The sequence below is a fragment of the Dendropsophus ebraccatus genome, chromosome 8 (genome assembly GCF_027789765.1).
Source record: "Dendropsophus ebraccatus isolate aDenEbr1 chromosome 8, aDenEbr1.pat, whole genome shotgun sequence".
NCBI classification, from domain to species: domain Eukaryota; kingdom Metazoa; phylum Chordata; class Amphibia; order Anura; family Hylidae; genus Dendropsophus; species Dendropsophus ebraccatus.
In genome coordinates this window covers 46,509,876-46,524,235 of record NC_091461.1, presented here as the reverse complement: position 1 = coordinate 46,524,235, position 14,360 = coordinate 46,509,876, and the positions used below count along the sequence as shown (strand labels likewise).

Sequence of the window (14,360 nt, the reverse complement as noted above, 5' to 3'; positions counted from 1 at the left end):
CATTCTCATGTTACACTTAAAGCGTAACTGTCATTTCAGGGTCATTTTTCTGAAAACATTAAATATCAACAGTACAAGCGATTTTAACCCCTTCGGGACCAGGCTAATTGTCGTTTTTGCGTTTTCGTTTTTTCCTCCTTGTGCATAAAAGGCCATAGCACTTGCATTTTTACACCTACAGACCCACATGAGCCCTTATTTTTTGCGTCACTAATTGTACTTTGCAATGACAGGCTGAACTTTTGCATAAAGTACACTATGAAACCAGAAAAAAATTCAAAGTGTGGTGAAATTGAAAAAAAAAAAGGAATTTCTTTTATTTGGGGGGAATGTGTTTTTACGCCATTCACCCTGGGGTAAAACTGACTTGTTATATATGTTCCTCAAGTCGTTACGATTAAAACGATATATAACATGTATAACTTATATTGTATCTGATGGCCTGTAAAAAATTCAAACCATTGTTAACAAATATACGTTCCTCAAAATCGCTCCATTCCCAGGCTTATTGCGCTTTTATCCTGGGGCTGTGTGAGGTGTCATTTTTTGCGCCATGATGTTTACTTCCTATCGATACCTTGATTGTGCATATACGACTTTTTGATCGCTTTTTATTACATTTTTTCTGGATTTGATGCGACCACAAATGCGCAATTTTGCACTTTGGGATTTTTTCGCGCTGACGCCGTTTAACGTGCGAGATCAGGAATGTGATTAATAGTTTGGGCGATAGCAAACATGTTTATTTATTTGTTTACTTTTATTTATAACCTGGGAAAAGGGGGGTGATTCAGACTTTTATTAGTGGAGGGGGCTTTTTACTAATAACAAATACTTTTTTTTTTTTTTTTTATACACATATACTAGGGGACTTCTAGTATATATACTTTGATCTCTCATTGAGATCTTTGCTGTATAGATATACAGCAAAGATCAATGAGATTGGCACTCGTTTGCTTTCCGCTGCTGCAGCCGAATACAAACGAGTGCCGAGTTGGGGACGGCGCCATCTTGGACGAGTCCCCGGCCGGCATCATACAGGGAGATCGCTCCTCTGGGACAACGTCCCGAAGGAGCGATCTCCGCCACTAGACACCAGGGAAGTGCTGCAGCCGGTAATCGGATGCAGCTGTCATGTTTGACAGCTGCATCTGATTACTGTATTAGCGGGCACGGCGATCGGACCGTGCCCGCTAATACCGGCGGTCCCGGGCTACAAGCGGCACCTGGGACAGCCGCGGTTCAGAGCAGGGTCGCCTCGCGGCACTGTTCTGAACGCCCGCACCCGAGCGAGGACGTACAGTTACGTCCTCGTGCGGGAAAGGGTTAAGAAACTCTGTAATAGGTTTTATGTACTAAAAGAGTTTCCTTCTGGACTGAAAAAGCAATCTCCCTGCCTCCCCCCTCACATCAGATGAAGCAGGATTTCTGTCTCCATTATGTGGCTATGGAGAGGGGAGGGGCTGTTAGGAGTGACTGAGCACGGAGCAGTCCTGCAAAGCACAACACCCTGCAATCTTCTCTCAATAAGTTCATAGATAAGCACTGACCTTTCTGACACCTGAATTTAGCGTTTTAGGTGCCCAGAGAGTCTACAAAAAGCTGACCTTCATGTCCCCTCTTCCTGCTCCCTCATCTCCCTCAGCCCCTCCCCCCTTCATAGGCTTACAATGGAGAGAGCAGAGCCGTCTTCACTGGCTTCTCTGTAATGAAGACGTGTTTGCCAGATAATGCACAGATAAGTAGTCAGGGGGGGAGGCTGGGAGATTGCTTCTTGAGTACAGAAGGAGGCTTTTTTGGCTGATGAAACCTATTACAGAGTTTCTTAAAATCGCTTATACTACTGATTTCTGCAATAAAAAAAAAACATGACAGTTACTCTTTAAGGTGCAGCAATACAAATGTACAGTATGTACAGTCCGACGTAATGTTTAAACTTGACAATCCTCCTTTATCCAGTTACTGGGCTCTCAATATGTTCAGTGATGTCTTGTGTGATACCTCTTGATGGTGGCATCTGTATTTTGTACTGTCCTGCAATGTACAAAAAATAAAATATTGCTTTAAATTGATAGCACAATATAGTATGCAGCGATAACAAACAGTGTCATACAATTTCTTAAAAAACATTGATGCAACAGTCTAGCACTGCTAAAATGATTTATTGTATGGTAATACACCAAATGTAACAGTGCTGACCAAACAAGAGCTCCATGCTTAAATACTGCTAAGCAATATCTAAATAAAAATCATAGACAATTTAAGTATGCCATTTAGATTAAGCCTCCTTCCCTTCTTTAGATTGGGGCATGGAGAGATGAGGTCCACATTGGGTGGTCTGGATACTAAGGCAGCTGTATGACACCCAGTAAATTCCATGCTTAAGTCCTATTAACTAGATATGGACTTGTGCAAAGAACTTACATGGCATTGTATGGTCACCTCTGCAACCCACCCACCCTGTGTGGGATGTGTCTCTCTATGCCCAATCCAAAAAACAGAGTTCAGCTGTGGCGGTATACTTGAATATTAACATTGGTAGAGGCTGCTTGGCCCACCTGCCCATGGAGATAGCTGGTGCCTCCCTTGTCTCCCAGCTGTATGAGTAGATGCATAAAAGATAAACTACCCCTTCAAGCAGTACAACTATGGATTTCACTTTTCCATGCTTATTCATTGGAAAATCCTATTATGAGTATTTGAGTGGGATGTAAATGACCTGAAGGCAGCTGAGTATTTGTGCTTAACGATGATTTATCAGCAGTGAATGTACACTTCCATCAAAAAAATTGAATAAAAACTAATAAATTAAAGGTTTATGCAATGTTGACACATTTTTGCTTTTTTTTTTTTTGGTGCAAACTGAGAGTTGCACCAAACCGTGTAAACTTTGCTAAATTCCCCTAAATGTCTTTCCCTCTTCACCTCAGCAATGTTGAAGAAGCCAGTTGTAACAGAAGTAAGGACACCAACAAACACCTGGAGCGGACTAGGCTTCTCAAAATCTATGCCTGCAGAAACCATCAAAGAACTGAGACGAGCTAACCATGTGTCGTACAAGCCGACCATGAGTACAACATACGAGGTATCTCATTCATGTCAGGGTCTTTCTCTTGCGGCAGCTTTCTGCTAAACTGTATTTGTATTATTTTGGCTTGCACAGTGACATTGTCAGCGTTTCATGAGTTTCTGCTATAGTGTGTATGGAAAATCTAAGTCATGCTAATATACTAGCTGTAATAAAGTTTCTCCTGCTCCCATATGTTTATAGATTAACTATGAGAGCCAGAATGTTTCTGTATATTTTATTATTATTTTGGCAGATAATCCACAATGATCAGATATTATAGAGTCAAGTACATTCTTCGTGTGGTGCTAAGCAGAAAAAACAGACTCTTTGGAAAATGAAAGGTGGAATCTGATTGGTTGCTAGGGGCAACTGAGCCAGTTTCACTTTACACCATGTTGGATAAATCTCCCCCAGTGCCTATTTATTAAGCTGCTCATAAAACATAACATTAGTTGTGCTAAACCTTGGTGAGGGGGTATTTATCATTCCAACAATGTAAGTCTGAGACATGTCAAAACTTATTTTTAATGACAAGTACTCTTTAACCTTTAACATATTATTTTTTTCATGGGGTGTAAAGTAATGATTAATTACAGTGTATACTGTACAGCTGTGTTATGCAATGTTATATACAGTGCACATAATGCTCATATAATCCTAACTATAATCCTTTAGTCCTATAAATCTATAGCATCATAGCTATGTCACTGCTTTGTTAGGGGTGAACGTCATACTTAATATTTTTGTGTTTAAGGCGCCCTCAATGTCTCTCTCACGGTCAAACAGTAGAGAACAACTAGGAAATGGCATCGACTCTGATAACTGGAGGGACAGGAACGGGATTGACTCATCTCATAATGACTACTCCTCATCTATTGGAAGTCCCAAGAGGAAGCAGAATAAATCTGGTAAGCATTTATTATAAAACAAAGGTTGACAGCTCTATTCTTTTTTTAAGGGCTGTGCATGGTTCTGCTACTCAGTTCAAGTCAAGTGATGTAAGCTGCTGTAGCAGGCCCAGCCACTACAAAATATACAGAGCTGTGCCTAGTAAACCAGTGAATAGGCCTCAGTGCATGTCTCCTAATGTAAGTGTAAGTTATATAGTGTTTAAAAAATACTGTAACTGGAGTCATGGCATAAGTTTCCTACCTGGCCATACGTTAATCTAGACATTGTGCTGTCTGTATTGTTTCCAGAGCATTTCACCACTTACGTGTATATACTTTAGTGTTACTGTCGTTTGGAAAAACCTTTGACATGTCATAGAGACATTTCAGAAGTTTTGATCGGTCAGGGTCTCCGTGTTCAGACTGTTACCGATTGTGAGAACGAGACGTGTTCCTCTCCCGACTCTCGCACATGATCAGTTGGGCTCTGACTGATTTTCTTTGTAAGTCTATGGAGCCTGACTGATATCACAGACACACAGTGGGGAGTGGACCATGCTGCAGCACAGTCCTCTCCCTTCTCATTCTCACGATCGGTACGGGTCTGAACACTGTAAAACAATGTCAAAAGTTTTCCCTAATGACAGTGACACTTTTAAGGTGGATAAAATGCAAACTCTGTGACTGCTATATTTTCTTAATCATTTAGATTCTAGATGTTATGTAACCCTATATTAACCTCACTGTTCCTTTACGATGCTTCACAGCAGAACACTATCTGAGCAGCAGCAATTACATGGACTGCATCTCCTCTCTAACTGGAAGCAATGGGTGTAATCTGAATAGTTCATTCAAGGGCTCTGATCTCCCTGAACTGTTCAGCAAGCTTGGACTGGGAAAATATACTGACATCTTTCAGCAACAAGAGGTCAGCAAGTTTACAAATATGTTGTATTATGCATAAGCTTTCTGGTGACCTTGCCCTTTAGATCCCGGGAGTTGTCCTGTGTAATGATTCCATTATACCTTGTGGTTCATAAATATCAACATTTTGTCTTGTTATTGCTATCAAGAAGACATGCTCTGTATCACTTTAACCCACTGTGATATGTTTATGGAGAGTCTTTGGAAGGTTTCGCCTACTACTCGCAATAGATGATGTAGATATGCAATTTTTTTCTTTTTTTTTTTTAAGCATGTCTCTCCAACCATCTCTGAAATTCGGAATATCACCGTAAAAACTTCTTCCACCCTCAAAACAATGGTAGACGAGGGAATTATTTTTTTTCTCCATTGCATTTTCATTGCAGTTTCAATTGGCTGATTCATTCATTATGTTCCCACCACCCCTGCCCCACACACTGTATTTTTTGTTTTTGCACAGGGGTACCCCTTTAAAGTATATCTCTAAAATGGCTGCTAAAACTTGTTTTGGACTTTACTAATACAGATTTTAGATGATTCATGTCCATTTCACATAGTAGAGTCCAGACATGCTATCACAAATTTTTGATATGTACCAATCATAAACTCTTAGGGGTTTTCCAGGCAAAACAGATTGATGGCCAATCCACAAGGATAGAAGAGCAATCACTCATTGACAGTGTGCTGCCATTCTACAACCCCGTCGATCACCTGTTCAGTGCCCACAATATACAGTAAACAGGGCCAGAAGCAGCTGGATCCTTTTACTTTGTTGTGTCCACACCTGGTTACTGCTGCTCTACTATTGTTATAGGAGCAGAGCTGAAGTTACACCTCACTACCACTACACAGTGAATGGAGCCAACTGCTTCTGGACCCATTTACAGTGTAGTACGGGAGCTAAACACCTGATTAGTGGGGGGTTCTGTGTGTAAACACCCTGTTGATTGGTGATTGATGTCCTACCTTGTGGAAAGATAACCAATCTTTTTACCATTCTAAATAAGACAACCTTGTTGTCTAAATAAATTAGCTACATTTTTGCACCAATTGTAATAAAACATAAACCAGATAACTACAACAAAAAATAATAAAAGCATGATTCTTAAACTAAACCATAAACATATAGTAGGGCTACAGTTGTCATATTGACTAACCGCTTTAATAATTGTTGTATATTTGCATTTGTGTATTTGCCTTTGTGCCTGCTCCTTAGTAGAGGTCACACCTAGACGTGTACAATGGCTTTGCTTGAAATAAAAAATATGCTTGATCTTCCCAAAATATTTCAGAACTTTAACAAGAAGAGTCTGTTTGGTTTGGAAACCACAAACTTTATACCTCCAGTCTATAATAGACTTGATTTGACCAAATATTGTAGGTTTTTCCAAGTAGAAATCTAGTTTTGTTTCACTTGAAAATGACATGTTTCATGCATTCAAACCCTTGTTGGACGTGATCTTATGGTGTTAACCAGGGGACAAATTATTTCCCTGGCTGCACTGTGACTCGACCTCTCCAGGGTGTGTCTGGTGCAGCCATACGATTATATGCATGCAGAAATGTCTGAATGGGGAATTGCACTAAAATGTGTAATTGATTAAATAATCAGAAAGCTTTGCATCCTCAGTTATGCTCAGGTTTAGCTCATCCAAGTCACCTGATGTGTGAGAGAACACAATGCAACATTCTCATTGGGTTCAGGATACTAGCACTTTTTCTCAGGGACTTCTATGCTAACAACCTGTATGGAAGAAATATTGATATTGATTCATACTATTCAGCAACCACAATAACCTTATTTTTGCTGCCCTAGATTGATCTACAAACATTCCTAACATTGACCGATCAAGACTTAAAGGAGCTTGGTATCACAACATTTGGTGCGAGAAGGAAAATGCTGCTGGCTATCTCAGGTAATGCGCTCCTTTTCTTTCACTGATTTCATTTGGGCGGTGGTATTTGCCTTGTGCAAGTTCGGCTAAAGGGTCCAGGTGAGTTTCTGCAGCTATGCTCTTGATCTTGTAAAATTGCCTAGGTTGTTGTGTTCTAGGTACCATGATATGAAAGCCCACCATAGGTGCAAAAGAGTAACAAGTATTGTGGGGAAAGAGACTTTCCATGGAGATAACATTGCTTTAGAGGAAATTTTCCCCAGATCGTTTAATGGTGTTAGTAGGGTTATGCAGGGTTTCCGAGTCTTCACATCACAATCTGGATCCCCACTTTTGTCCCATCAGCATTTCTCCTCTATATTGACATTTGCTATTGCATGGAAGTACTGCTCAGGCCCTAATATTTTAAGAGTAACTGGGGGTCCTGGCAGTAATTCCCCCAATGAATTAGGCACAACTAGCGCATTCTAACTGTATGCTATCATGTACTATCATGGGAGAACCCCTATAGTCCTCCCATCCATCACCTGAAGATCAGTAGATTTTAAATGTAAATTAACCTCAATGCCACCTCATGGCACCTTTTTTTTTAAATTACGTAATTCCTGCTGCTGATCATCATTTTCTGCTTAAAGTTTGTGCCTGACGTATAGCTCTTCTTCGGGGTCTCTGCCAAGAAAAACTAGAAATTGTTCATTCAAATGAATGCCCAACCTCTTTCTTAGGGCACTATTACATCAACAGATTATCTGCCAAAGTCAGGAATGGATTTGAGAAGAAGCTAAATCTCAGTCTTTCCTTTATTACCTGTTCTCTGTTAGATAATCTGTTGGTGTAATAGGGTCCTTAGTGACTTTCTACTCTTATCAGGTCAAAGTTTGCTGTGTGTAATAGTGCACTAACTTAATACACACGCTTATTAGTTCCACTTAAGATTTTCAGTACATAAACTTTGGTGATCCTGTATTAAGAACATTTAGTGGTCCCTATGGTAACTAGATTAGAACGTCAAAGTCAGGGTGAGGCAACCTAGTAGTTAAATATTAATAATGATAGCATTAAAGGGGTAGTGCGGCGCTAAACAATTATTCACTAAATAACACACATTACAAAGTTATACAACTTGGTAACGTATGTTATGTTAGTGAATCGCCCCCTTCCCCGTGTTTCCCCCCACCCACACCAGACACACCATAACTGTGCTCAGCCAATCGCGGCTGAGCAGCTGATAGCGGCAGAGGGCGGACGGCACTAGGGACGGTCGGAGCGGTTCGGCCGTCCGTCCGAAGATGACATCATTGGCACAAGATGGCGGACTGGGTCGGCAAGAGGCAGGTATGTATAGAGCACTACACTTTGGGGTACACGTGCGGGGGTGGAGGGAAACACGGGGAAGGGGGCCATTCACATACATAACATACGTTACAACGTTGTATAACTTTGTAATGTGTGTTATTTAGTGAATAATTGTTTAGCGCAGCACTACCCCTATAAACATGTAACTTGGGAGTCCATCTTTTTTAGATTGCAATAACTTTACCCAAGCAGATTGGATAAATACATTGATTCTTTTATTTTAAAAAATATTTCTCGTTATGTTTTGCAAAATTAGAGATTTTTTTTATGAAAAGTTTTGAGTGAAGTTTTCAAAAATTCGATTCGCTAGGTTTGCAATTTTGGTGTAAAATTGAGCAAATTTGTGAACACAAATTAATCTGTCCATGCTCCCCCGGTTTCCTTTTCTGTGTCTTCAGTCGCTTCCAGCCCACTCAGCCAATCACTGACTACAGCAATGTCCAAGTCTGTCTGTAATTGGCTGAGCAGGCTGAAGGTGGCTGGAGACATAGAAGAGGACATCGGGGGAGCGTGGACAGGTAAGCATATGTCTGTATATTTCACAAATTTTTAAAATGACGCTTCCAAATATTTTCTATGTCAACTAAACCAATTTTTGTAAACTTCAATGCAACTCCTGCTTTGCTAGATTCACTTCACTTATATCTATTGAATTCTAAAGGATACTAGCTTCAATAATCTGTATAGTACAAAAACTAGTAGTCTTCTTTATCCAATTTCTAGGGCTTAGGCATGAGATACTCTGGCTCATTGTATAAGATCCATTGCCTCTTCCTCAGGGCCGTATTTTTCACGAGGCACCTGTGGTCCGGTGGCGGGGGCAGCACCAGGGAGCTTTATTTTTTGTCTCCCACCTCCCTTTCTGACTTGCCAGTAAATCTGTTGCCCTTAGGGGGGGGGGGGGTGTTGTGTTCAGGCGTGATTTCAGAGTAGAGTGAGGGAGACTGGTATGATGGTGTTGTTCAGTCACAGTATGGCGGTATTGGTCAGGTCTGGTGTGGCGGTGTTGATGCCTGGAGCTATTACCTACAAATCTACCAATCCTGTGCTGGGGTGTCTTCAATTTTAGTGCATAGGGCAGCAACTGCTGTTAATACAGCCCTGCTCTTTCTGCTGGACCGAAAAAATTGGTGCATTCAATTACTATATGTGCAAGATAGAGCCTGAAGAAGAGTGCAGCTGAAAGCTTCAAATCCCAGCTCGCTGTTATCCCAATCTCATCGCAGTAGTTGGTTGTACAGTAAGTCAATAGAGCCCAATACCTGTAACAAGACCAATACAGCAGCGAGCTGTGAGGTGAATCACTCAGATACGCATTTCTCTCTGCTCTAGAGATTAGGGGTCTGAACACTTAGATGTTAAAAAAAAGTTTTTCCTAAATTTATTTATATAAAAAAAATTAATACAAAAATAATCGTAGCTGGGATTATAATTTACTCTATTTTAAATATGTTTTTACTTTTAGAACTGAATAAAAACAGAAGAAAGTTATTTGAGCCAACCAACATCCGATCTTCATTCTTGGAGGGAGGAGCCAGTGGAAGGCTTCCACGCCAGTATCACACAGACATTGCCAGTGTCAGCGGTCGCTGGTAGCAGTCAGCAAGATCACTTGACCCGAAGTGCAGAGAACATCATGGCTGATCTGCGGACATAGTTACATATTCTTTATTTTTTAATACCATCAGCACTTTAACGTCAAGGTACCACGGACCAAAGTAACGTGTTCACACAAGTACTTGTTCAGAACACCAAATGTGGGATATGTTTTTTTTGACTATGTAGACTGGACCGAAATGCAATAGCAGAAAAAAAAGTTTAATGGTTTTATGTTTTAGTATTTTATGTATAACTATATTGTATGCACTGAAATTTTTACCTTTACTGAATGAAGAATTAATCTCTCAGATCTTCGAGGGCATGACTTAATGGTTTTATTGTGAAGGAATTTTCTAGTACTCAGTAGTAGTAATAATAATCAGATTTCTGCACTTTACACCCTCCCAACTGTGTCTCCTGTGGAAATTTCACGTTCTCTCCTCTTCCTCCATGTAAACCGTTTGTTTTCACTAATCACAATCCTAGCCTGATGCATTTACAGCAGCAATAATTCATCCCCTGTAAGTTTTGTAAAATAATGCTATGATGCCAATGTAAGCTGGAAACTGGGAACCATATTGCAAATAGTGGTAGACAAACCTTTTTTTTTTTTTTTTTTTTTTTTTTTTTTTAATTCTGTTATTTAATATTCTCTAAACGCTTACAATGCTCACTGTAACAGATGAAAGGACCAGGGTGGACTTTGTAGTTTAGAATTTCTTCTTTTTGCACTCATCCCCAGAATGACAAAGCAAACTAAGCAGGAGATGAATTATGCATGTTATTACATTTTTGTATACCAGCTGATAACTTCCATCTCCTTGTCCTATGGCCTCTTATTTAAATAAGCAATACAAGCCGCTAGGCGAGTTTACTTAGGCAGTGCCTAATGGGAATACTCTTTGCATGGCAATAACCAAAGGTGAATAATACACCATCAACCGCATCCATCACTTTTATACTGTGAAGCCTCGAGTTACGCCATGTGACCCTAATCATAAATGAGGTCACACGTTGCCTTATTGTGATAATGTCTCAATGTGTTTGCAGAAGGGGAAAGCCGGGTTACATTTTTAGAGAACTAGGAATTGCATGTACTGTAAATTAGCTTAGACTGTAAAAATAGGAAGGTAGTTAATAATCTTTACACGTAAAGCCTTAAAGCTCTACATATAGGGCTATGCCAGCCGGGAGACATTCCACCTGGACAAGTGCTCTTGATTAGTGGCACCTTAGGGGTCTGAAAGCATGGTACACTCTACAAGCCACTGACACTCACACCAGTGGATGCTTTCTTAACTTGCCACACGACTATTTGCACACAAAGGGAATGTTGTTGTTTTTTTTGTTTTTCTTTTTGTTTTTTAGATTTATATATATAAAAATTTTATTTTTTCTTTTGCTGCACAGAGTTACATTTATGGGCATAGGCAATGCAGCAGTAAAATAACTATTGATTTCTAATAAGTCACTATTGAGTGGTGGTTTTGGGGCTATGCACACTACGTTTGGTGAACCACTTCCTTTTATAAATTTGTGGTGTTGATACTATAAAGCATTTTATGCCATACTGATCTTTTTTGATTCCCACATTTTAATAGAACACATATGGGTATTAAAACTTTTTTTTATAATTTTTTTTTTTTGTTTCCCTTCATGTAGTATTGTATTATTTTGTTTAAATTCTGTGACTTGTTCTTTGATTATAGTTTGATGTGACAGGGTGTGGCACGGGAATATTTTATATCACCCAAAGGTACTGCAAGAGTAACCGAAACATACATTGTATGTACAATAAACCTGTAGAGAATCCTTCTCAGTCTATTTTTTCCCTTTTGTCTTTATCCAAAAATGACTGTTTGCCAGATTACATTCATTCTGGTATCTGTTACTTTTATGTTGTGCCTTGAGAGTGACAAGTTATCTGTAAATGTAGAACAGATACAGATTGTATTTCATTCAGGGGGTGGGGGTCAACATTTTTTTTTTTTTTTACTTTTTTAATTAAATGTGGATTGCGACCATTAAAATGGAGTTTTTAACTAATCATGTTATTTTCAAGAAAATAAATTTATAACCCCCAACATGTTTGATGTTTTGTTATATAAGTAAGTTCTTTTTTTTTCATTTGCAGTCAAGTACATGTAACATAACCATGGTGAAAAGGTTCTACAATATTGTAAAAACTCAAGGGAGGTGAAGGCATTACAGTATAACACAAAAAAAATCCCTGCATAGAAAGGAACATTCATCACAGCCGAGCACTCTTGTGTACTCTATGGGGAGGGGAGGGTTAAACTGTAGCCAGAGCATCCTGGTTGTGGCTTATATCTTCCAGAACAACAAAGGTTGGGTGTTATGGAAAATTACTGCCTGTCCCTATCTCCACCGATATCTGCCTGTGGACGGTTAAAGCTTCATATACCAAGGCCAAATCCACCACAAGCATCAGGTTTGTCTGATAAAAGTATAAGGTGTATGGCCTTAAAGGGGAACTCTAGGTAGAGCTTAAAAAAAATGAAACTTCTGCAGAAGCATAAAGCATTACTTACCTATCTATTCCAGTTTTGAAACTACCAAAAATCCATTTGTTTTGGGGGGTTTTGTGTTTCTGCACTTCCTGGTTTATCAGTTGTACACAGTACTACAGGTTCCAGAATGCAATGCTTTCCCTCAGCTGTTCATCACAGTCCTCCACCCTGCCCATTCCCCGCCCAAAGCTGTTGCAGAACATCTAGGCTGTGTTCACACATTGCAGTTTCATTGTGTTACTAAATTATTTGCAGTAATGTGATTTCATTGTGGTCCCACCCACACACAGCACGTTTTATTCTCTACCTATAACACCACACAGCACGCTGTATTCTCTACCTGTAACATCACACAGCATGCTGTATTCTCTGCCTGTAACGCTGATATTGGAATAAAGTAAAGAACTTTTTGAATTTTTTTTCTTTTCATTTCCACGCACATATTATGATCCAGCATCTTTTATCTTTGAAGTTGAGCCCCACAATAAGGCTCTGATCCTCTCTGCCGTTAGCATCATTTTTGTGAATACGCTGCAGTATTGCAATGATACTCCAACATGTGTGAACACAGCCCTAATTTCACTGCACACTTCTGCACAATCAGAGAAATCAGTGAAACAGCTGCTTCTGGCTAGTGAGACATGGTGAATCACTCAGGGGATTGGGGGATCCAGCCAAGTCTCCTGGGAAATCACGCCCTGCCCCCTGTCTCCATCATCAGCCTGATCTCAGCAAACACACACAATGTGAGACAGCAGAAGGAGCAGGAGACAATGTGGAATTGCACAGATGCCATTTTCCTTCACTTCCTGGATTTCTATCAGCTACCAGTGTGGCAGAACCGTACGGATACAGTAATACATTGTATAGACACATATAATGTACTAACTTTTAATGTACTTTTAATATAAAACAAGTTTTTCTTATCCGGAGTTCCCCTTTTTAGAGTGATTTTTGATTGGGTAATAATGATACTGCAAATGAGAGGAGACAGTATGAAGCCAATCTCAATGGGTTTTCCTATGAAGATATTTAAGCGCTTATCTAGTGCTGTAAATTCGCTTATCCCTACTTATAATATTGTGGCAGTCACATGGCAGTATTTATGAGCATTTCAACCAGACAGCAGTAGCCATAGGGGTGGTACATGCAACCAGCAGCTTTCCTTCAGCTATAACCACATTCTAAAATGGATTCTTATTAAATGTTAGTAGACAGATATGGAAAAAGAAAATGATCAATGTGATACCTCTAAATTTCAAGTCTGATATTAAATCTGAAAAATTCTTAAAGGGGCTGTCCAGTGAAAAAAAAAATCTTTAAAATCAACTGGTGCCAGAAAGTTATATAGATCCGTAATTTACTTCTATTAAAAAATCTCAAGTTTTGCCATACTTATTAGCTGCTGTATGTCATGCAGGAAATATTTTATTTTCCGTCTGACACAGTGCTCTCTGCTGACATCTCTGGCCAAGACAGTTTTCTATGGGGATTCATGGAAAGCCGAGATAAAGTTCCTGTCTCCGCCAGAGATGTCAGCAGAGAGCAGTTTCAGACTGAAAATAAAAACACTTCCTGCAGGACATATAGTAGCTAATAAGTATGGGTAGACCTTAAATTTTTTCTAGAAGTAAATTACACATCTATATAACTTTCTGATATCAGTTGATTTGAAAGAAAAGAGATTTTTGCTGGACAACCCCTTTTAGGTTTTGCAGTTTTTATTCTCACCACTAAACTGAGACTTCCTGTTCTGTCTGTGGTGGTAAGAGGAGGCTGCTGTAAAGTGAACTGTACAGCATTATAGCAACATGTGACACCAGAGAGAATAGCAGCTCCCTTAGGTATGACCTCTTCAACAGTCACAGAGTATGCTCAGTAATGTTTCACATTCATCGCAATAAAACTGACCCTGTCTATTGTCATCAATGTCTTTGAGGCATTGTCAATGAGGCTTTCAGTAAAACATGTCACTAAATGCTGTGAAAAACAGCTTGGACAAGATGGCAGATAATGTACAAAATAAAAACAACAAAAAAACAAACAAACAAACTAGAGACTAGAAAAGAAGAATGTTTCAGTATCAGACTCTAAT

At 39.5% G+C, this 14,360-nt stretch overlaps 1 protein-coding gene across 4 annotated transcripts in view; it reads left to right on the top strand.

The window, feature by feature from the left end:
- BICC1 (BicC family RNA binding protein 1) overlaps positions 1-10,339 on the top strand; it is a 162,282-nt gene extending 151,943 nt beyond the window's left edge. For 3 of the 4 annotated variants that reach the window (XM_069979074.1, XM_069979073.1, XM_069979076.1), the window contains 5 exons: positions 2,931-3,085; positions 3,825-3,978; positions 4,728-4,888; positions 6,701-6,800; positions 9,601-10,339. In XM_069979074.1, the coding sequence (XP_069835175.1) occupies positions 2,931-3,085; positions 3,825-3,978; positions 4,728-4,888; positions 6,701-6,800; positions 9,601-9,731 (701 nt within the window). In that variant the 3' untranslated portion in view covers positions 9,732-10,339. The remainder of the gene's footprint in view (positions 1-2,930; positions 3,086-3,824; positions 3,979-4,727; positions 4,889-6,700; positions 6,801-9,600) is intronic. The other variant, XM_069979075.1, reaches the window with a different exon arrangement.
- Positions 10,340-14,360: the final 4,021 nt, after the last annotated feature.